Here is a 24,451-nt window from a genome sequence, read left to right as displayed (position 1 = left end):
TATATAGTAATCTTGGTGTTGTCATAGTTCAGCCCAGGATGTTCTTGGGTCGCCATGAGGATAGCATCTCTGTCTCTGTAGTTGAGGATTTTGGTGATCAGGGCCCCTCAGCGGCGGCACCAGTGCCTTGTGTGCCCTTTCCACCACGAAGAACTCCGATAGCCCAGAGGGAACTGTTCGGCCAATTCCTGTTCCACCCGTTCTGGAAACCCAAGTACACAGATAATATTCCGTCTGGACCTACCCTCCGCATCCTCTGCTTGTTGTTTTAGGGTTTTTGTGACTGTAGACATCTGCACCATCTGCCGTTTGAGGGTGGAGTCCTCCCCCTGGAGATCCTCTATATTCCCTTCTGCCGCTGTGACTTTATCTGCGACTTTATGTAAATTCACTCTCAACAGACTCACATCCACGGATACAGTTTGAATTTGTTGTTCTAGTGCAGCTCTAGATCCCTGAATTGCGGCTAGTAGCTCAGCACTGGTTGGTATCTCTCAATCTTCGCTAGGACCTGTTTGCCTTGTGAGTCTTTGGGTGGGTGCCAAGGGGGGGTGTATTGGGTTATTGTATTGGAGCTGGCTACCTGTGCTGTCTTGTCTATCCCCATATTGCACTTTCACTGCAGGGGGGCTAGGTAGAATTCCTCCACTGCCTCAGGGGGGGTTCCACTCCATATCCTTCACTACAGGACCTCTGTCAGTTCTTCTCTGTAATGCCCAAGTTCTCTTCGCCGGGTCCAAATCAGAGCGGGGACCTCCCTCAAGATCCACCTGTCCTGTCATCTGGGTCGGATTTATTGCAAGTTAATTTTCCCCAAACCTGTGAGGATATTACAGTAGGAGTCACAGAACGCCTGGCCAGCGCTCTCCGATCAGTCGCATATGCACCTCAGTCCCCAGTCCCCCTCAGGTGCCAAGGAGGTAAGCTGAGGCTCAGTCCGACCCCTGCAGAGGCAATGCCCTAATCCGGGCAGCCAGCATTGTCCTGTATTCCTCGCTGCAGTGCAACTGCCCGGTCTCCTTTGCTAGGCCCTGTGTTCGCCTGACGGAACACAGATCAGAGCGCCCCCCCCCCCCCCCCCCCCCCCCCACAGGATCCAGCTGTCCTCCCACCTGGCGCGGAGTTGTGTCGGGTTACGTTTCCCCAAGTCTATGGGGGGGTGTATCACAGCGGGAACCGCGGGTCGTTCGAGCAGCGCTCTCCAGTCAGCATTCCTCAGTCCTTAGGTCCATTCAGGTACCAATAAGACAGGCCGAGGTCCATTCCACAGTGGCAGCGCCCCTCACCCGAGCAGGTACCGGTCATCTCTAGTCCGCTCCCTGTCTTCCCGGTAACTGTCTGCTGCCCCTGGGGCTCTGTCGCCTTTTCCTGCTGGCTAGCCTCTGGTGCTCGTGGGCTCAGTCCTCCGAGCGACTCTGCGTCCGCTCCTTGCGCCGCTGTCGGCTCCGTCCAACTCTGCATGGGCCGTCCCGCCCCTCGTTGACCCCAGGGCCGCCCAATGCCATCTGCCGTTTGAGTGCCCATGACAAGGATTCAGGTTATTTTCCAGACGGCCGCTCGATCACTGTTCTCACCTGGTACTGCGGCAGCTCCGGTTCCCAGGGTGTTTTGGTTGGGCCTTAACGGCCAACCTCAGTCACCCCGATTATGTCAGTGGGCAGGGTCCTCCGCGGCCGCTGTAGCATGCTGCAGGCCCGCAGTCCTTGCTCAGGACACAAACATCCCTCAGCGGCTTCAACTGGGGCCGGTGTGAAATAACACTCACTCTAACTAGCAATGCTTCAGTTGTGCATATCTGGCAGTTTTAATCAGGATTTTGTAGGATTAATGGCGAGTTAGCCGGGAGCTCCGGGGCTCACGTCCTGTCGGCCATGTTGCTTGGCCACACCCCATTTTTGAAGGATTACTTGACTTTTGTCACCTCACTTTTTAGGAAAGTGATGCGTCCTATCCAGGGGATCTGTCCTCACAGTTAGGGAAGCAGTGATTTAAGATAATAGGCAATCTAAAATTCTGCATATTTTGGATATTGGCTCTAGAGAGTATTCAGTCTGTCACTTTAAAGAAAACTAGAGTAGTGTATGGGAAAGGCTGTTGTGATTGTGTGCCCAGTCATGTTTCCACTCAAAATTGTAATTTAGCAGTATCACGTCTGCAAATTATACTGATTGGCCATGAGTGAAGTGATGAAGGCTTGTGAGAGAGAGCAGCATTCGCTACCGCAGAATTCCTTGGTGAGCGCTCCGGCCACTTAAGGGACAGGGACGCCATTAAAAAATGGCACAATGCAAGGGACGTCCGGGGAGCTTACAGCAGTTGTTTCCTCCCTGTATTTCCCCAGGCCATATGCAGTCAAAGTAGAAACTGTCCCTCCATTTTGTGATTGCATGCCCTTGGGATTCGCTGGAAAGTATAGCATGCACCGTTCATGCTCCCTTTTCTGTATCATCTACGGGGCCTGCTTTTACTGTTATGTACATTTAATACATTGTGACTTCAAAAGGCCCTATTGCCAATTTGAGTGTACCATGTACTTTTTATTGTTACCAGGTATTATAAAATTCCTGCTCAGATAAACTTCGTGCTCATTCTAGTATATCAAAGGCAATAACTTTTTTGAAATCTGAATTCTTTGTATACCACATTGAGTGATGCTCCTCTTGCCCGAAGTGTTCCGCAAACCTGGTGTGCCTAACTCTGATTTTGCATATGCGGCTTCCTCTTTCAAATGCTTGTCTTCAATTTAATCTGTCTCCATCAGTTGGAAAGGAAGGAAAATATGTAATTACAGAAAAATGCTAGGCTCAATCTACAGATCTATGTTAAAATGTATTTAAAATCTGTTGCTTGTTGATGAACAAATAATGTAAATATGTAATCAAAGTTGTTGTAGCCCAAGATGATTTTTTGTTTATTGAATTTTACTGGATTTAAGTAAATATTTTCTGCTGCATAGTCAAATATAAACAAAACAGGGTTTTGGCAACACTCGGGCCGAAACAGAGTTGATCTTTGTGGTCATTTTTAACATTTTAAATCTGTGAAATGATTAAAAGGTGTCTGCAATTTTATATGCTATGCTGCTAAACTGTTAATTATGTAAATAGAAAGCAATAAACTTTAGGTTTTTAAAATTCTGTTTTTAACTTTCCTAACAGATCACATTCCAGTTCATTGCAACATTTTCCACACTTGTGCCTTTAGTCGATTGTTCTTCCATACTGCATTACAGAAATGACCTCACAGAAGTAAGTTATATTTTACATCAAATCGTGTCTGTTACCCTTATATTATTGTAATGAATAGACATGTTGTTGATTGATCTAATTTTTGTGGTGAAGTTCCTGGCTGACCCAGATAATATTAACTAAAAGCGAAAGACAAATGCTTACAAGATTTATGGTATGATCTACGGCACTAACTGTAATGTGCCGTCAGATATGTAATAAATACTTTGTAGGCCTTCAGTTTGGAATGAAATGGAATTACACTCTAGTAAGTAAAATAGAAGAGAGAGAAATGAGAGAGTTAAAATCTTTATTTAAATTATTTTGGTTCATTCTGTATCTTTTTAGCGTTTACATAGTTTAAAAAGCAATACTTTGATATGCTCTTAATATTGTGTCCTCAAATTGTGAATTTGTCTGTTTATTGTAGAATAAAAGGATTATTTTATGTTTTTATTTTTTGGCTTTTACATAGTGCAAATGTGACCTGAAGGTATCAGAGCACTTTTCGCAGTTTGTGCAGCAACATTTACAGGGAATACAGGGGATAAAATACAGGGTACAAAAATACAATAGATAGTGTAGTGCATGGGTGAAAGAGTTTGGAGGTATCGAAGGTTGGTTGATAGAGGGTTAAGAGAAGTACATGCACATATCCGGAGGTAGCGAAGTTCAACCTCATTGGGGGAAAGGGAGACGTGTATCCGAGGACATTGATTGTTTTAGGAGGTAGGGTTTAGGTAATTGTTGAGCAGAAGTAGTTTGAGGTTTTTCCTGAAGTGCATGAAAGATTGAGTGGTACGAAGATCCTTTGGCAGGGCATTCCAAATTCTAGGTGCATTCCCAGAGAACGAAGGTGTTTGTGATTTTTCTTTCTTGAATTTAGGTGAAATTAGGAGTAGAGTGTTTGAGCTTTGCAAAGGTCTTTTTTAGCCAGCTTTGGATAATTTGTTTGTAGGGTTGATAGGTTTTTCAGTGTAGAGAGCTTTATGGGTTTATTGGGCTGTTTTTCAATATTTTTCTCGCTTCCATTGGTAGCCAATTGAGTTTTTTAAGTGTGGGAATGATGTGGTCATAACAGCTCTCCACGGAGAGGAGTCTAGCCGCTGCATTGAACATGGATTTAATCGGGATATGGTTGATTTTTAGGATACCAGTGATCGTTGCTTTGCCGTAGTCTAGCTTGGAGAGGACTAAGGATTGCATGATTGCACTACAGTCTTTAGGCCATCAGGGGGAATGAAGGGTTTGTTTAAAAAAAAAAATAATAATAATAATTATGCGCGAATAAGGCACTTTTTGTTGAGGCATTGATATGCTCTTTCATGCTCAGGTTTTTGTCTAATGTAATCCCAAGTGATTTAACAGAGTTGGAGATAGAAAGTTTACAGTTTAGTAGAGATAGGTTGTCAAGCCAGTTGTGGACAGAAATCGACTTGCCTTTAGGCTGGATGAGGAGGAGTTCAGTTTTGTTGGGGTTATGGTTTAAGTGGTTTTGTTGCTTGCACTGCAAGTGTTCTGTTTTATTGGCACAATTTTCTTTATTTTTCTAAATTCATTTTTTCACTGTTTGGTTCTCTCTCTAAACACTTACCCAAATGCATCTGCATATGTTACAGTGATATTTAATTTAGATCTATGACACCAAATTTTCTGACAGGCAAAAAAAAAAGTAAGGCCTTAGTTAAAATGGTGGAAGGGAAATTTATCACGACCTCTCGGAGGTAGATCTTTTTATTCCAGAGTTTGTGTTTTTAGTTTTCTCAATTGTTGCATAGTCTTACTTTATGCGAACTGGGCTCACATAAGGTTTGGGGATAGGATGCCTAAAGATTTCTCCTATGCCATTTATTTTTGATAAATTGATTACTTGTTGAAATCTCCAACATTTATTTGTAACTAACTCCAACTGTTGTTCACATTTTAAGAAAGTATTAAAGGAAAAATTAAAGATGGGCGTTTTAGCTGTAACATGGATCTTCACATGTGAAAATCGTATGCTAGTTAATATTTAAATAATGGAATGTCTTGGTCATATGTCTCTGTTCCATCATAAGTGTATGCACACCTTGTTTTATTTATTAGGGCAACTACCGTTGCTAGTAATTTCTTGAAGTTAGAGGTGCTTGTCTAAGATGATATGGTGGTGTCAGTTATGTGGATGTGAATTTCAAATTATGGATCTTCTATTATTTGCTGCATTTTGAGAGCAAATGGGGTTGCTAAAGTACTACAAACATCTAAAGTGTATCCTGATTAATCAGGAACTTTGCTAAATTATTTGATTTCTCAAATGTGATTTCTCATTTTGAGGAGGTTTAACTTTATGAATAAGTAATTTGAATATGCATTTTAGTTGCTGATGCAATACTTTAGAGAGTTAATTTAAATATGCACTGTTTTTGCTAACTGTTATTTTAGATTTGCATCATGTTGGTGGTTTGAATTGTGGAATCAAATAAAAGTGTTAGTAATATAAAAAGCATTGTGAATGTAAGTTGGATCGAGTTAGACATGTTTAATATACATGCCTCAGTATCTAGACATGTTTGTATTTTAAAAAACATGATGATTAACCTTACCTAATGGCCATTTAAGCCTGAAAACATTATATGCCAGTATATCTTCATGCATCCTCTTCGGTTTGCTACATACACAGAATGCACTTTTCTTATTCTTTTGGTAGCATAACGTTTGTTTAGTTTGTAGAAAATGTGAACCACAATAAAGGCCTTGCAGCTCAGAGACCTTGTTATAGGAGGAGCTCTAATTTTTTTTGCTGATCACGAAGGCAATATATTAATATAGAACTTGTATACTGAGCCATTACCTCAGCACCTATTATATGCAAAAGCTGCAAATGTTCCCTGAAGCAATACTTCTGTTCTTCTAGTTAAATAAGTTAGGCTGTAGTTTAATCTAGTATTATAACTAAGTGTGTTTTTTCTTGTGTTCTGCACTATCCACTGCTTTGAAGAAAGTTTTCTTGTTTCGCGTATTTCCAGCTGCGTTTGTGATTTTTGTCCCTGGAAACCTGTGTCCAGTGATGAGTCTCCTTTGATCCCAGTGGTGTTAGATATTGTTAGGTTGAGATTAAGAGTATCTCTTAAGTCTGGCAGGCACCCTATCTTTCCCAGAAAAAATAGCTTAATGATAAAGGCCAATCATTCTCATGCATGCTAAATCTACAATGAAAGACCTGTTCATGCTGGCCGCAGACTATTTGTCATTCCCTACTGACACTTGCCATTCTGTTTGCTTAGCCATCTCTAATTAGGTTTCTGGACTCTTCCTCAAAGGTTGTGCATAAGCGTGCTACTCTGTTCTACTGTTTAGAGTTTCCAATGATAAAGATGAAAAGGTTACTTCCCTGTAATCCTAATACTTAATCATATGATTCTATCTAAAAATATGCCCCTGGTAGGTATTTCTTTGTTTACGTCCAGTCACCCTAATAACCATGTTTAATATATCATGGTACATGTGACGAAAATCCTCATAGCAACATAATTATTTTTAAAAGAAAGCTGCAACAGCATGTAATTAACTTTTTCTTCTCTGTGATGGAATTCTTTCTGTTAGTCATAGAAGATAGATTAGAATAGCAAACTAAACCTATTCTTTAATGTTCATCTGGGACGACGAGTAGAACTTTTACTTTGCGAAAGGATCTGTTCTTGAGTGCGAGTCTAAAATAAAAGACCTAGCAGAGATATGGATTTATTTGCATGTGGCTGCTTTACAAATATCTCAAGTGGGGCTGTCCTAATCAGAGAAGCTGTTACTACCTTGCCTCTCTTGGGGTGGGCCAATTGTTTATTGATTAAAGGTGAGACTTTCCATATAGTGGTAGGTTGCTTGGAAGAAGCTTATCTTTTATGTGCTGTTCATCGTAGGCAAAGCGTAGTTTGTCCATAGTAATATTCATAATGTTTTCCAGGTAATAGCTGGAGGCTGATTCCACATTACGAGCATGTAATGACCTTTCTACAGAAAAGTGCCATTTGGAATAATTTTTTGTAAAGAAATGGTTTATCTAACGTGGAATTCCAAAAATAACTACAATGAAAGCCAGTTTAAAGCTTGTGATGGCATAGAGCTTGAACTCCCTCACCCTTGCGGCTGAATTTCTTGCCTACAAAAATATAATCGTCCAAGCAAAATTTTGTTCTTCACCAAAGTTTCAGCGCTCGGTCCATCATCTCCTTATGTTTGCTTTATATGCCATCAAAGACATGTCAGACATGTCAGATGGAGAAAAAGTCAACTACTTAAATGAACTTGCAATGGCGTTTCTAGACAATGCGCACAGACAAAGGTTTGTGTCTCTGTTATGTCACTGGCTAGTGTTCCCAGGGTGATGGACTCAATTCTAGGAGGAGTTTTGAGAAACCTTTAGCCCCCAGCTCCTGCCTCTGTTTAAAGAGGCCCTTAAAAATTATGTTCTTCCTCTAAATTAAAAGAGGGGTTAATCATGGAGTTCTTGAAATCAGGGAAAGCTGAAAATCGGTCCAATCTTATTGAAAAATGTTCCCTAATAAACACAGACACAAAAATACTAGCCAGAATAATAGTAGCTGGGCAGCTTCATTAATGAAAAGCTCGGTTTTGCCATATCAAGCTGGATTCATCGTGAAAAGAGCCACATCTAATATTCTGAGTCCAGGTTGTGAAATACTTAATGATGTAAATCCAGAATTACTGGTGGTTTCTGTCCTCCTAAAGGCTGAGAAGGCCTTTAATTCAGTAGAGTGGCCTTTTATGAGGACAATGATGTGAAGGCTGGGATTGGGCTCCTGTAGGACCAAGTGCAGAGATCTGCTTTATACTGGCCCGGTAGTATGTCTGAGCATTAGTGGATACTTACCAACACCCTTTGAGATAATCAGAGGAATGCAACAGAGAAGTCCCCTCTTGCCCTTATTGTCGGATATTGCATGCACACTGAGGAAGTGATCTGCAAAGATTGTTGTTTTATACATGATGCTTATTAATAACCATGAATGCAGATGGTTAACCTGACATCAGTTCTCAATAAATGTTTGAGATTTGTTCACCTGTTGGGACGATGGATACTCTGGAGTAGATCAGAGGTATGCACACTCACGAATACCACAAAAACCGTTCTGTTAAATTCTTGGGCATGAAAATAAACAGAGATACGACTGTCCTACTCATGGATATCAAGGGGCAGATGTGACTAATAAAGTCGATAGATTAAGTTACTGCTGTGGCAGGGTGCAATGTGCTGATCAAAATGCTAATAGTGCCTAAAGTATTTATTTCAGACATTGCTTATTGCTGACGTTGAATTGTGTGGGTGGACATGTTCGAATCGACTGTCCACTGTTCAGTTAGCACTGACATGTGCCATATTAGAAAGACGGACTCACAGTCCCAGTTCCTCAACTGCATATCCTGGTGGCAGAGGTACATTTTGCGACATTGATACTGCCCCACACCATATGTACTTCAACTGCAGCTGAGAGGGGATTACTAGAGTTTGGAACATTGCAGCTAGCCATATCACTGAAATTTGAGTATCTTGGACACACATTAACTTTGTGGCATCAACAGAGCAGTACATGAGATGGCAAGTACTGCTGGATCCATGCAGCTGTGTTCCCCAGAAATTGCACTACCAACTCATTTTTAGAAACCTCTAGCAGTGGGAGGGATTTGAAAAAATACTACAGAAGCAAGAGGATTGGTGGGAACTAGTTAGCACTTGAGCACTCTAAAGAACTCTGCACCATCTCCTTTCTAGTGTATTCATCTACAGAAGGTTGAGACATGCATTACAGGTCACATACACAAAATTCCTGCTAGAGCATGAAGAATGATTCCAAATGTGTCACTTATTGTCCAGAATGTAGATGGATATTCCACGTATGAACTATCATGGTGCAGTTTCAATCCATACACCAATACTATTACACTCATTTTTTCCCATAAACTGGACACTACAAAGGATCCGGTGTGCATGAGATGGCGAACCCCTAAAGCAGATTTTTTTACTTACTATGGGATGCCTCAATATAAAAGTGTTAAATAATTTAGGTCAGATATTAGAATATTAGATCCCCCCTCACTCCCATTACTGTGCTATTAGAGTAAGCAGCCGAGCTGCCGAAAAACAAGAGAACTGGTAGCATTTCCATTTCTCATGGCTAGAAGGATGGTTGTCATAACATGGAAGAGCGGACCTCGAAGACTCCAGTAAAACTTGGTTATGAGAAAGCTAAAACGTATGACACACTGCTGGCAGTATCAGATCACCCCAGAGATATTTGGGGCCTACTCTGCTAATTTTTATACCTTGAAGGAGAGAGTAGAGATTGAACCAAATGAAACACATTGAAAAAAGGGACAGCTGGAAAAAAGCATTTGTTCTCTTGGACGCATACATTGATGGTAAATATCAGGTTACCAGTGAAATATTTTGGAGAGTACACATTCTGTGTGGTAAAACAAATGTAATTTACATCTGATATGTCATAATGGCGAGGATCATGGTCATCACGTTACATGACTCTGATTATTAATTGGTATGCATCTGTGATTGCATATTCATGCACCTTGTGTTGTACTGATGTGGTGATTCAATAAAAATCAATAAACTATATGTATATATTTATATTATTATTAGTCTTGTATATAACAACATAACAACATGGCTCTTCAGCGTTTTCATACAATGGAGGCAGTTCATTTCCAACCTGTACACTTTTACACATATTCCAATAGTAGTTTACCAGTAGACTGCAAAATTCTGGGTGGACTATAGAGTAAACTCTGCAGCTGATTTTCAAATGCTGTGGCAGAGCTGGTTTTCAAATACAGTGGCACTGGCCTGCGCTACGCTTTGTAAGGTAGAATAAACATATTCAATGTTATTCTTATTTTTACTAGTAAATAGTGCTGTTTTTATTTATTTGGTAACTGTTGTGGCTGTAGAGCTCTGAACCACCTGACCTTTTTGTAAGTGGGTTTTCAAACCCAAAAGGACACCTGTTGTTATTGTCCCGTGGAAATTGAACAGAAAAAGGTTGCTTTCTGTGGGCAAGTGTACATAATTAAAGCAACAAACTATGTTAACTGGCCTTTTGATTGACATGGTGGAATCTCAATATAGCCCAAAGTCTCAACCTTGTCTGATGGTGCAGTATGGGAACCACTGTTGGGGTTCTGTTAGTAGAGATTCTAAACTAATTGTTCACATCACTATCCAGTACCAAAAGAAGGAATGCTCATCTTGATCTTATTAAAAGTAAATCAATTGTTCATCTAAGCTCTGCTGTCTGAGATGTTGGGTTGATGCTTGCCGGCCTGGACCAGGAGAGTTCGACCATCTGAATACTACATGCATGTATGTTGTCAGCATAGTGTTGAAATAAAACTAATCCCAGCAACACATAGGGTAAAGGCTAACAAGAAATCTTTAACAGCAAACGTGCGAGGAGTGTGGGACATGACCGCTTTCCCGTGATGTGTTTTACCAAAAGTCACTCAGGCAAACTGTAGCCTACCTGTTTATAAGAAAATAGTCTAACCTCTTCCTGGTCTGTTCCACATAATGCCCACTTTTTGATGCATGATAGCTGAAGGGTTGGTCACATTGTTCAAGCAACCTAAATGTCCAGTAGGATTTCACATACACAATGTCTAAGATGAAAGATTGGAATGCAGTAAGAATGACTATCTTCTTTTTGGGTGGAATACAATTACAGGCCCTTGCATGATTTTTGTCTCAAGATAAACCTGCAGTTTGATTTTCACCACTTTTCCAAAAAGCTTTACTGGCAGATGGGCATCTGCAATTGCAATTAGCAGTGCCTAAAGAGGGCAGTTTCAGGCTGAACCATAATCCAGGCTTGTATTATTGAGATGAGAATAGAACCCAGTTGAAATGAGGCATTTATGAATATGGTCGATAATTGGTAGTAGAACTTGCTGACACTGGTACTTTAAACTGAAGGATTTATTAATCACCTTTTTTTTTTTTTAACCTCAAAGAGCGAAGTGACCGTAGTGTGTTGTATCTTCTTCTGTTGTCCTCTATTTTTTCCAGAGTTAAAAACTCGTAGGGCACTCCACAAGTCTGTTGTGTGTTTTGCGTTAGTGGTTGTAAGGATTGGTTTGTCATGTTACATTATTACTTGAAAAAGTTGCTAAGCCAATAAAAAAAATTGGATTATGAAACATATTTACCCTGTACAGTTGCAGCTTTGCATAGTTTTGACCTTGAAAGGCAGCTCATCTGCAAGTCTTCAGTACTCTATGGTAATATTCAGCAGTACCATTTAGCTTACCCAAATTAGTTGCACCCACAATTGTTTTATTAGTGGGACTTGATAAATGTTCATGTGCTAACATTGTGATTTCCTCCTTCGTTCTGAACAGAAGCTGAATTTTGTATGTTGGGCAGTTTTTTTGGAGCCAGTTCAGAGTGGAAAGCAGCATGATCAAACAAGTTGTGTCTTAGTAATGGTCTATTTAGGCCGGGCATTGTATGCTGAAATCCTCATTAAAGTGGAGTCTTTCTTGTGAATCGTTAAGCGTGATAACTGCTTGACGTTTACATGATGCTTGTTGCCATGTTATTCAGTGATACCTGAAATCAGACATTAAAGTCTGTGACCACCATGGTTTTACCATTTTTTGTTTTTGAAAGGCAGTCAGAAAGCCTGATACAAAGAATTTTAGTTCTTTTTGAAGGGCAGTACACCACAGCTGCTTTGATCAACTGAGTTGTGTATATCACAAACTTAGCTGTAGTCTACACAAAAGCATAGAATTGTGTTCCACCACTGAACTTTATAGACCAAGTATAGGCCAAGTATATATTAATGTTGCCCTATTTCCCATGTTTATCTGATTTAAATTGAAGTATTCCTTGGTAGTGATAAAGAAATGGCTGGACCGGAAGCCTGTTTACTGCGAGAATCTTGTATAGTAACTATTGTTAGTTTCTTACATCCCTGTTTTTTTTTGTTTGTCTGCCCTTCATTGTGCAAGTTGTAATGTTCCTGTATGCAGCTTTGGCACACAAGATTCTACTGTTCCATTTTGGATTTGAAAATTAATTCATAATTTCCATCAAGCTTATTTCAGATCTCGCTTTTAAATACAATGATACTTCTTGGAGACACCCTGATATTAGGTAGTCTGATGAACAGAATGGATTGTCATTAATCACAAATTTGCTTATTTATTAATAATCGTCTTTATTATTCCCCTCCATCTCATGGTCCATTTAACAGTAAAGTCAAGGCTCTGCTTTTCATTGTCCCTGATTTGATAGACAATATATTGAATTTGGCAAGTGTTCATCCATCAAAAGCATGTTGTATCCTGCCTGATTATAAGGTTAGCAATTTTCATAGCTTTTTAAAGTGCATTCAGTCTCCAGTACCTTGACCTTAATACTTAACCAGAAGCAGTAAAAGGAGTAGCACAAATACACTGGTATTCTTTTCGTCACCCAGTAGCAACTAGTCTTTATTGTATAACTAGCCCAAATCATCATCTCGCCATTCTTTCCTTCAAGAATATTTAATTTTAAGCTTGATATATCCATGTATTGCCTGATTTCTAATTTCAGATGGTTAGGCTCAAAGGCAAACAAATCATGTTAATAAGTATCCCTGCTTGTTTTGCATGGTTTGTATTCTAGCACCACCTACTTTTGAAGCATTGAAGGACAATCAAAATGTTAACCTTCTCATACAGCTGTTTAGTCGAAACCTGTGTTTTTTGTCACTGTCAAGACATTTTGTTTGCTTTGTTAACTTACAGATTGAGAGAGAGCTTTGCTCTTCTTCTGCTGAGTTTGAAGATTTCGTTCTTCAATTTATGGACCGGTGAGTGCACTTCTAATAACAAAACACACATTGTGTTATTTTATTTGTTTATAATCTGTTTGGTAATTCATTATTCTTTGTGATTTTTGTCATAGATGCTTTGCTCTTATAGAGAGCAGCACACTTGAACAAACAAGGGAAGAAACTGAAACAGAAAAGATGACCCACTTGGAAAGCTTGGTTGAGTTGGGACTATCTTCCACTTTCAGTACTATCCTCACACAATGTTCTTTGGAAATATTTAAGGTAAACAGCATTAGTCTTATACTTTTTAATTTTTTTTAATTGTTTTACAAAATCACTAATTGAAGGTTATCCAACTTTTGATAACATTGACAGTCATTGTAAGAAATATAGATTCAATATACCCTCAGGTTCTCTCATTCTACATATTTTGTATTAATTTTTTTAGACACTAATTCAAAATTTCCTAGCTATCGTGCATGAACGTTTTAATTCTATTAAGGACGTGGAGGCGAGGATTAGGCTGTACTTTCTTAGTTTATTTCTCTCCAGCAGCTTTACAAAAGTCCAAATAACACATAAAACTACATTTCCCATGAAACACAGGGAAAAATTAAGTCTGAAGCAGTCCAAACAGAGGCAGCCAATCTCCATAACTTCCCCCAAGGACGCTCTACCCTCCTCTTTCTTCCTGTGACCCAATCAAGGCAGTCTTCAGTTAATCTTGCTTGCCAGCGTCCGACCCCAAGTCAAAACAATAGGATCAGGGTAAGAACGAGGCACCAGGGTACTAGAAAAATACCATTCCAATCAGCAAAGAACTTTGCAATGTGAGAAAAACAAAAGGCCACATTAAAATACTGCAAAAACAGAGTTCCATCTTGAATTATTTGCTCACCCACGTACGAGGATGTTCTGGGAGGGTTTGAAGAAAGAAGGGTGGGCTAATCCTCGCCTCCGCGTCCTTAATAGAATTGAAACTTTCCTGCACGATAGCTAGGAAATTTAGCATTCTATGGCAGGACCGGAGGCTTCAGATTAGGCTAGTTTAAAGCTTGTTCACCACCAAGGATCCCAGTGACAACACTGGCTTAAAGTAAAATCTCTTGAAAGTGGAGTCTGTGAACCAGTCTGCTGGATTTAATATATCCTCTAGCCGCGCCCCCAAAGAGAAAGCTTTGGATGCCATTGCACTTCTAACCGAATTAGCTCCAAAATGGGAGGTGTCTATACCTGCTTCCTGCATCACCCATCGCACCCACCTTGCAATCGTAGGGGAGGAAACAGCCCCATGTGGTTTAGTGAGAGCAATAAACAATTGTCTGACGCCCTGTGGACGTATATCTACTGTTGCCACTTCGTAGTTTACGTAAATGGGTCGCGACACTGCTCGTCATGCTGCAAATAACCCCAAAGGATTCTGGACAGTGTAGTGGCTACGGTGAGTACGCCTACGCCACGAGTATATAGAAATATAATGCCATCCCTGGACACGTGTTTCGAGGTAATTGCCTCTCGTCAGCAGGGAGCAGGTAGGTATGCGGGGTGCCGATGACTGCCATATATATAGGTAAAATACCTTCCAAGGCGCGCAGGTGCAGACACCGGGCTCGTCAGCCAAAGTCGCTCGAATGAGCTATTAGTAATTTACGTAAATGGGTCGCGACACTGCTCGTCATGCTGCAAATAACCCCAAAGGATTCTGGACAGTGTAGTGGCTACGGTGAGTACGCCTACGCCACGAGTATATAGAAATATAATGCCATCCCTGGACACGTGTTTCGAGGTAATTGCCTCTCGTCAGCAGGGAGCAGGTAGGTATGCGGGGTGCCGATGACTGCCATATATATAGGTAAAATACCTTCCAAGGCGCGCAGGTGCAGACACCGGGCTCGTCAGCCAAAGTCGCTCGAATGAGCTATTAGTAATTTACGTAAATGGGTCGCGACACTGCTCGTCATGCTGCAAATAACCCCAAAGGATTCTGGACAGTGTAGTGGCTACGGTGAGTACGCCTACGCCACGAGTATATAGAAATATAATGCCATCCCTGGACACGTGTTTCGAGGTAATTGCCTCTCGTCAGCAGGGAGCAGGTAGGTATGCGGGGTGCCGATGACTGCCATATATATAGGTAAAATACCTTCCAAGGCGCGCAGGTTGCCACTTCGTAGGCCTTGAGTGCTCTAACCACACACAACTTAGGAATGTTAGGGAAAGCAGGATAGGATATAGACCGTGAAATGCATTTGGTTCATCTAAAAATGTGAAATGTAACACCTTCCGGAGTAAAAACCCGGCGCGTGAGATCCAGGGCCCTCACATCCGAAACCCTGCGACAGGATATCAAACACAGAAGCATCACTAGTTTAGCTGAAATTTTTTTCCTCTACAAATATTTGTTGGATGGCCATGACCGAAACAGATTGAGAACTTTGTTGACATCCCATAAAACAGAGTAACGCGGTTCAGGAGGAACAGACAGCCTGATACCTCTCAGTAGCTTACAAACCAAGGGGTGTTCGCCAATAGGGCGATTATCCAAAGGCACATGCCTTGCTGAAATCACCGAACGAAACGTATTGATTGACCGATAGGCCAGACCTTCCTTCGCCAAAGAGGCTAAGAAATTAAGTTTGTAGACAATATCTGCCCCCATCGGATCCACTTGTTGTCGAAGACACCAATTTCCCCAGCGGGACCATGCGGACCGATATCTCTTATTGGTACTGTCCGCCCAGGACTTAGCGAGCAACGTGGCAGTCTCTGTCGAAAGGCCTGGGACTTTCCAGCATTGCCTGTAACCCGCCAGGCCATCAGCTGCAGATTGCCCGTAGTCAGGAGGTGATGGGGATTACCCTGAGGATCTTTGAGGAGACCTTGACCGGGGGGTAGATGGATTGGAAAATCCCAGAAAAGTTCCATCAGAACTGGAAACCAGGCTTGCGACCTCCATATCGGTGTATTTACCACTAGGTCCGCCTGTTTTCTCCTCACCTGGGTGGATAACCGCATTATCATTGCGAAGGGGGAAACGCATAACCCTGTTCTTTGCTCCAATCCTGGAGGAAGGCATCCACTGCTAGAGCTTCCGGATCCGGGAGCCAACTGTAGTAACGGTCCAGTTGGGCATCCAGCCGGGAGGCAAAAAGGTCCACCGAGAAGGGATCCCAAACAGCTTGTATTTCCCGGAAAACTCTGGGATGTAGCTGCCACAGGCTGGTGTCCTTCCAATGGCGGGAGCACCAGTGCGCTTCTTGATTCGATGAGCCTGGTAGATGTTCCGCTGACAGCGATATCTGGTTGGACAAACAATATTCCCAAAGGTCACAAGCTAGATTGGACAATGCCTTGGAACGTGTCCACCCCCCCCCCCCCCCCCCCCCCCCAGATGGTTTATGTAGCACACTGCTGCTACATTGTCTATCTTGAGCAAGACACAACTCTGGACCCTGTTCTTTGTCCAGCACTTCACCGCGAACGAGCCTGCCATCAACTCCAGGCAGTTGATGTGCAGGGTCTGTTTGGAGGAGGACCATTTTCCGCCGGTAGATACTTCTCCGCAACGGGCACCCCAGCTGGAGCCACTGGCGTCCGACTCTTATCACCAGGTCGGGTTGAGAGCCGAAAATAGCCCGGCCATTCCAGGCCTCCATGTTGGCTATCCACCACTGGAGTTCCGTCTTGGCCTCCTCGGAGAGGGGCACAAACTGAGAGTAAGTGAATTCTTTGCGTAGATGATAAGCCTTGAGGCGTTGCAGGGCCTTGTAATGCACGGGACCCAGGAAAATGGCCTGGATCGACGACGAGAAAAGGCCCACTACTCTGGCTAAGTGGCGCAAAGATATGGTGGGTCGTGCCAAAGTGCGTTTCAGTTCGTGTCTGGTCTTTGATAACTTCCGAGACGGGAGGGATAAGGTTGTGGCAACTGAATCTATCATGAAGCCCAGGAATTGTATTATCTGGGACGGGATCAGATCCGATTTGGGTTCGTTGATCACAAACCCCAGAGACTTTAACAGGGTTATTGTCTGCTGCAGTTGAGCAAGGAGGTGTTGGGAATATTGGCTCATAATGAGAATGTCGTCCAGATATATTATCAGCCGGACGCCCTCCGATCTGAGGTGCTCCACCACAGGCTTCATCACCTTGGTAAAACACCACGGAGCGGAAGACAGTCCAAAAGGAAGAGAGGCGAATTCGAAGATCTGGGTATCCCATTGGAACTGCAGGAAACGCCTGTGCGGTGGAAACACTGGGATCGTCGGATACGCATCCTTGAGGTCCAAGTGGACCATCCAATCCTGCTCCTGCAGTAGATCCCTGAGAAGGTGAATACCTTCCATTTTGAAATGGCGATAAATGAGCCAACCATTGAAGTCCATGAGGTTGATCACAGGTCGATAACCCCCATCTTGTTTTTTCACTAAAAAGAGGTTGGTGAGGAAACCTCAGGGGTGTAAGGTCGAGGGAACGATAGCCCCTTTTCGCAACAACTCCGAGACCTCCCGGTCTATAAGGGCTTTGTGTTCTTGTGTGAATACTATGGGTCTTGGACGTTGATGTCGGGTTGGTAAGTTGAAAAACTCTATTTGGAAACCTCTGACGGCGTGTAAAACCCAAGCGTCGGAGGTTAGTAAGAACCAATTGTGAAAAAAGAGTTGTAGCATGCCTCCCAGTTTGACCTCCCCTAAGGGTTGAACTCTTACCTTGCTGATTATTGTAGGAAGCATTCCCACGACCTCTGCCGCCCCTGCGGCGTGGATAATTTCTTGTTGGGTAGAAGTTCCCGAATTTCTCCGGATCCTACCATTGACCCCTCCGGGGTTCCCATGACTTAAAGGAGCCTCTATTGTAGGGACGGCCGGGCGAGCGCTCCCTGGCACGACCGGGTGCGCCAAAAACATGCGGGGTGAAGATGCGTTTAATGGACTTTTGGGCTTTGTCCAATGAATTAAATGTATTAACAAACTTCCCCAATTCCTTTACAAAGGGGTCTCCGAAGAGATTGCCCTCCGCAATCGGACCAGCTTCCGAGGTGGCCAGTTCACCTAGCTTGGGGTCAATTTTTATAAGCAGGGACCTGCGACACTCCGTGGAGATTGCCGTGTTTGCATTTCCTAAGAATATGATTGCCCTCTGGGCCCAACTAGAGAGGGTGTCGGGGATATTAGGGTGCCCGAGGCTTTGACATCTTCGGCCATGTCGAGAATTTTTGCTAAGGGGTCTGCCGTGTCTAAGAGTTTATCCTGGCATGCCCTCCAGGATCGGTCAATGCCCTTCTTCGGGTCACAAATGAATCTACCCAGAAAGGTGGCCATTTTTGGGTCCACCTCTGGGGTGACTGCGACTTTTCCCTCTAGGGACGGTCTTGGACATTCTCCTCGGAGGCAACTCCTGACCTCTTTATGCAGTGGCTTGCGCAGTCTGGCCGCCATGTAGCCTGCCACCATAGGAGCGGGGACCCACTCCACAGACCTCGGGTGCAAAAGGTCAACTGGATTAAGCATATCGATGTCTATGTCAGGTGTCTATTGGTTTAATTTAGATGGGCGCCATGGCTGTCCTGAATCCCCATCCCCGTTGGAAGTCTGGGGGACTCATCTGGGTCCACCGTAGTGAGGTCATCCGGGACTCTAGAAGGACCCTCCACCGGATTACTGGGTGGTGCGGGGGGCTGGGCATCAAAAATGCCTGTTTTAGGCGCTCAAAAGCGTCTGTGTCCACTCCTGCGTCGTCTGGGCCCTTCCGTTTCTGGTCGTTTGTGCTAGTGGAGGGCTGTACTGGAGGTAAGGGATTCTGAGGCCCCGTTAGATCTTCCCTCGGAACGAGGGGTTGCTGGCATTGTGCCTGTAGCATGTCAATTTTCCTCTCCAGTGGTGCCACCACTTGGGACACTGCCTTGAAGATGGAGGAGTCCATGACCTGACAAAAGTGGTCATCCACGGCTAAGTACATGATCTCCTCCTACTGCTCCTCATAATAGTCTTAATATTCATCCATGTTATTTAGGCACCCAAGACAAGCACGTCAAGGCAGAAGGGGAATCAAAACAGTGGGGAAACCCTAATATGGTGAAGCACAGTGTGCCTTGAAAGTTATTGGGCGTAGTCCTGAAACCAAATCTCCCTGCCTGCCTGGGCCGGTCCCTTGTTAAAGTTCTTGCCTTACCCGAGCGTCCGGTGTTCAGGCTCCAGGCAGGGGCTCTCTCCGTAAGCAAAAAACACCACAGTACCACAATTAACCCAAACGCTATTTAGCAAACTTCCCCCGCGTTGGCAGGAGGCGCGCAAACCGAGACCGTCTCTCCACGATTTGAAACGAGCAAGTGGAAGAGAACGAATCGTTGCTGCGCGGGGGGGTGGATGCGTTTGACAAAACGCGCGAGCGTTGATAGGCGAACGGTCCCCTATTGGCGGGAGGCTGCACCGCGCAGAGAGCCTGACTAAGCCATTACGGCCGCGAAGGAGCGAAAGGCACTCCCGCAGCTGGTACCTGGAGGGAGAAAGAGCGCATCTCAAACAAATAATCCCTCAATAACAGTTAAAATCATGTACTAAAATAAGCAATTATCACAATCCAAGCAAGCAATAGGAGGAACAGAACAAACACTAATCTGACCGCTGCTGGAGCAGTGAAGAAAGAGGAGGGTAGAGCGTCCTAGGGGGAAGTTATGGAGACGTCCTCATACCGGATTGGCTGCCTCTGTTTGGACTGCTTCAGTTTTCAATGTTCCCTGTGTTTCATGAAAAATATAGGTTTTATGTGTTATTTGGACTTTTGTAAAGCTGCTGGAGAGAAATAAACAAAGAAAGTACAGCCTAATCTGAAGCCTAAGGTCCTGCCATAGAATCACAGCACCCGAGACCAGATTGAAATGATACTGTAATGAATGATGTGTAGAGAATTATAAACGTACTGTTGGCTCAACTACTCTGAGTATTTTGCACTGGTAGTTGACCCCCTTTTACAAATGTCTGTCAGTTTCTGCCCTCAGGAAATTTATATACAATTGCTCAGCTCAATCCTTACAGATCATATTACTAGCCTACACATGGTATAACTCGGTGAATGAACACGCCTGGCATTTGCAGTCATGTTTACTCTGATGCACTTACATATTTATGAATATGCAGACATTTTCCTTGTAGTGCGTCCATAGTTTAGCTCGCTAAGGTCTGCAGCTGCTAGGACGTTAAGGACACCAATTAGCAGCTTCTGGTAATTGTTGTAGCCGTTTCATTTAAAATATCTACACCTCTCATATTTAGTCCTCTGAAAATTACATCAGCTAGTTTCTAGAGACATACGCTCACTCTCCATATTCTCTGTAGGTGCTTAAAACAAAACATTAGCAACGCTATAGTAAACGAGAAAAAAGATCCCAATTTTAGAACGGAGGGAGGGGTGAGAACAACCAGACAAGACATAGAAGTAAAACCTTCGGATAATTAAAACAAAGATCGGAGAGGGAGTAAAGTGCAATTAGCCATTTGATACACAGTGGGTGTGTTAGTCTAGAAGTGGTCTTCCCCAGTTTTAAGAAATTGTCTTTTGCAACAGGATGTTCAGCTGTAGCCTAATGCTTGAGATGTAGCATTAGGTCTTGAGTTCTTTCTGAGCAGTTCCTTATTGTTTCTTTGCTATTCTGGTAGCGTCCGTTTTTGCCCCATAAGTTTGCGGCTGTACTTTGTTTCTCACTAGGGTAAAAATGCTCTTTTTAGAACTGATCACCAGGCTCAGTATCTTATAATCAAGTCCGCATCTTCGAATCTCATTCCACTGGTGTATGCAATCTTGATTTTACAATGTAATATGTGATGCAAGATTGCCTTTGGAAAAAAAGACAGGCTATGTCCATTGGATTCTTACTGAAGGTCTTTTGATGTTGCATGCAGCAGCAGCCCCAAGTGGATCACAGATGCCACTTGAGACATGAAAACATAGGAGTAGTTTGTATTGTTTATTGACCGAAGGCATTGGACCACATAGCTTTAAAGGAAAGGAGAAAGGAGAGGTCCTCCTTTGTTTTTTGCACAGATGTTACTAAGCACACCCAATTTCTAATAGTTGTCTGCAGCTGCACTGGTGATCACAGCAACGAAGGATGTGCTGGGGCTCTCAGACACCTTCCTGATATTTCGGAGTAGACATCAGGATCTGAAGAGAGGTGGTGAAGATGGCTCTTTGGGCGACCAGCCAGTGCTCAGGAATTTTCTAGAATGCTGGACATGTTGCCATTTGGAGCACTTGGGTATGCAATGCAAGGTGCCCTATAAACGTCGATATGTCTGAGTGAGGTATACTAGACTTAATAGAAAATTTGTAGGCTTAAGGTAAAACATTTGGCAAATCAGGTTTGGATTGCGGATGTTTCCATTTTGCTTCAAGTGCCTTCAAGTTTACTCTTTTCAGGAATCCATATAATACATGACTCCCGAAGCTGTTTGTTTGCAATGAATGAGCTTCCCTATTCTTCCGAATTAGCTCTTTCATAGATTCACTTGCATGAATCACCCTCTTCGTTGAGATGGATAGGCCGTAATGAGCAGTTGCTATGTTAAATATAGCCTGTAAAGCTTTAGAATACTCGCATCATTAACCTACCCACATTATTTTCTAAAGAACCAAAGCCAACCAATCAGGAATACTCTCATAGAACACCACTCTCCCATATGCTACTATACCTCCGATTTCTACCACATGCCATGTGTGAAAGGAGACGTCTAAGCTCTGCTCGGTCTTTCACAGATAAGTGGCTTTTTTCAATCTAAACTTGCAATTTGGTGAAGATTTTACATCCCTCTGTTGATTTACCATCTAGAAAATACAGAAAATATCTGATGCATCTAATAAGAAAATGGTCTCTTCAAACCTTGTGGGACCTGTGGCAAGAAGAGGCTTTACTATGAGGACCCTCACAAAGAGTGTATGTATTGCCTCTATCCTAATTATAAAGTTAAGGAATGCAAGATAAGCCACAACCTTTCAGCTAAAACCCTCAAAGGCAGAGAGGAAAGGTTATTGATGTGGCTAGCAAAATCAAAATGTAATGTCAGAGTCAAATAGTGTGTTTAAAAAGTATAAAAATTATTAAAAGTACATATTGAGATGACATCGAATTTTGAGGAAATGCCACCCATTTCCAAAGAATCTTCCAAAAAGGTTCACAAGAAAAAAAGAGGAGAGATAATCTTACTCGACAAGCCAAAGTCACAGTCAGCGTCTAAACCACCAGCACCACTGCCAAAGCTGTAAAACGTGGAACACCCGGACTTCCATGGACAAGTATGCTCTAGACTGGTGGAGCTAGAGCTGTTTACCTGCCACACCAGCGGGAGGGACAGAAGAAGGAGGAGACAAGTTGTCGTGCTGTACCCCGCAAACAACCTCTGCCCTTTCCCCAGTAGGATGTGGACAAGGGATTTGCCTGCTGCTGCTACTGTTTTGGCTTTTGCCTTGCACAAAAGGACAAGTTTCTTCCAAAGCCACACAACATGTGGAGCCTTCCAAAGCTCCTGGGTTGAGACTGAAGCCCCAAAGCTTTTGCAGAGTCTTTACTTTCCTTAAAGCCCTGCAGCACCAAATCCGTCTTAGCCCTAAACAGGCAAGACCCATCGGAAGGCAAATCCAGAAATGTGGTCTGGACATCAGTCTCCTAGTCGTCACAGACAATCCCTTCGCCTTGGCTACTGAATCGGCCGTCTGCAGAGCAGATTGTATCACTTGTCAGATGCCCAAGCTTTTGCCCTCCAACACCGCCGAGAAATGCCCTTGTGCCTCCTCGGGCAACTTTGGGTCATTCTCCCTGGCTGAGTCCCTAAGGGCATGGATGTAGCGACCCAAAAGGCATGTGGCATTGGTGGACTTGTGGGCCATACTCCCCGAAGAGAATGCCTTCTTTGCCGATTGCTCCATGCGTTTTAACTCCCTATCTGCAGGCTTAGATGGGAAAGAACCTGCAGACAGCTTTGAAGAGCACGAAGCCTGGACCACCAAGCTTTCCGGTGAAGGATGGGTGGACAGGAAAGCAGGAATCCCGGAGCCACCTTGTGCCTCCTTGCCACTGCCCTGGATACCCCTGGAGTGGACATTCGCTTCTGCCAAACATCAAGGATGGGCTCTGCCAACCCGTCATTGAAGGGAAGTAACGGCTCAAAAACAGAGGAAGGGGAATGGAGCACCTCCGTCAGAATATTAGACCTCAACTCCGCTGAAGGAAGAGGCAACTCCAAGAGGTCTGCAACCTTTCTGATTACAGCATGATAAATGGTCACCTCCATGCGTCGGCAAGCCTTTTGTTGATGAAAGCTTCCACTCTGGAGAAGTGTTCAGACCACTGGCTTCCTGCAAGCCCTCAAACTCCAGGATCTACAATTTCTCCTTCCTCAACCCCTCTATGTTCCTTCTGGTACTCTTCTTCCTCCAACAGCCTCTGAGCCTCTTTCCAAAACCTCATCCTCTGGTGCCACACGCGGTGCCAGAGACTTCTGGATCGGCGTCAAAGGGATATCCACAGGAACAGGAGTCGAAGCTGGTAGAGATCAAGTCGGTGCCAGTTTGGAATCAGGTGCCGCTGGGAATGCACCATCTGGAGGAGTTCGACCCTCCAAGGACTGCAGCAGCATTGAGATTCTTGGCGTCAGAAGAGGCTAACTCCCTAGAGCATAGGCATTAAAGGCATTAGTGGTACCTGGGGAAAGTGTGGTGGCAAGCATCCCAGGGAATATGCCAACGGACCCAAGGGGCCAACAAGCACACCAGTAGGATTTGCCACTCTGGCAAACAAGCCAAACATCTCATTTAAAAATGTGACTGATCTGATCCTGTAGTCGGGAAAGCAGGATACATCAGATCCGGTATCACAGTCTCTGGAGCCATTCGGAGATGCACTAAATTTGGCTCCGGTTGCACCGCCGGAGACCTCGGAGTCAGAGGTGGAGTGGCTGACCTTGGCAACAGAGGAGACGTTGGATCTCTCAAAGCCGGTGGAGTCTTTGCTCTTGGAGACGGGGCCAGACTCACCCCCGGTGACGGAGTTGGAGAGATCTCATCTCTGTGATGACGTTTGGGAATCTGGGACACCGACTTCGGAGAGGCATCCTTCGAAAAGCGACTCCGAGAACCATGGTGCCACTTCTTGTGTTTCTTCAAAAACCTCGAAGTGTGCGGAGTTGGTGAATTCAAGTGGGTCCTTGACCTCCTACGACTTCTCTTCTACTCCTTAGTCACAAGTAATTTGGCCTCCCTCTCCTTCAGCGCCTTTGGATTCATGCGCTTGCAAGAAGTGCATTTTCCGACGACGTGATCCGATGATAGACACCACAAACAATCTTCATTTGGGTCAGTGATGGACATCTGGCCCCCACAGTCTCTGCATGACTTGAAACCTGACTT

The 24,451-nt window shown here is 43.6% G+C and overlaps 1 protein-coding gene across 2 annotated transcripts in view; it reads left to right on the top strand.

The window, feature by feature from the left end:
- The window catches only part of PSME4 (proteasome activator subunit 4), a 1,714,764-nt gene that overhangs the window by 299,447 nt on the left and 1,390,866 nt on the right, over nt 1-24,451 (top strand). For both annotated transcript variants that reach the window (XM_085612595.1, XM_085612594.1), the window contains 3 exons: nt 3,159-3,248; nt 13,026-13,090; nt 13,186-13,336. In XM_085612595.1, coding sequence (XP_085468721.1) covers nt 3,159-3,248; nt 13,026-13,090; nt 13,186-13,336 — 306 coding nt within the window. The remainder of the gene's footprint in view (nt 1-3,158; nt 3,249-13,025; nt 13,091-13,185; nt 13,337-24,451) is intronic.

This window comes from Triturus cristatus, chromosome 6 (assembly GCF_964204655.1).
Source record: "Triturus cristatus chromosome 6, aTriCri1.1, whole genome shotgun sequence".
Lineage (NCBI taxonomy): Eukaryota > Metazoa > Chordata > Amphibia > Caudata > Salamandridae > Triturus > Triturus cristatus.
The sequence above is the reverse complement of the archived record's forward strand: the minus strand, read 5'-3'. Positions and strand labels throughout refer to the sequence as shown.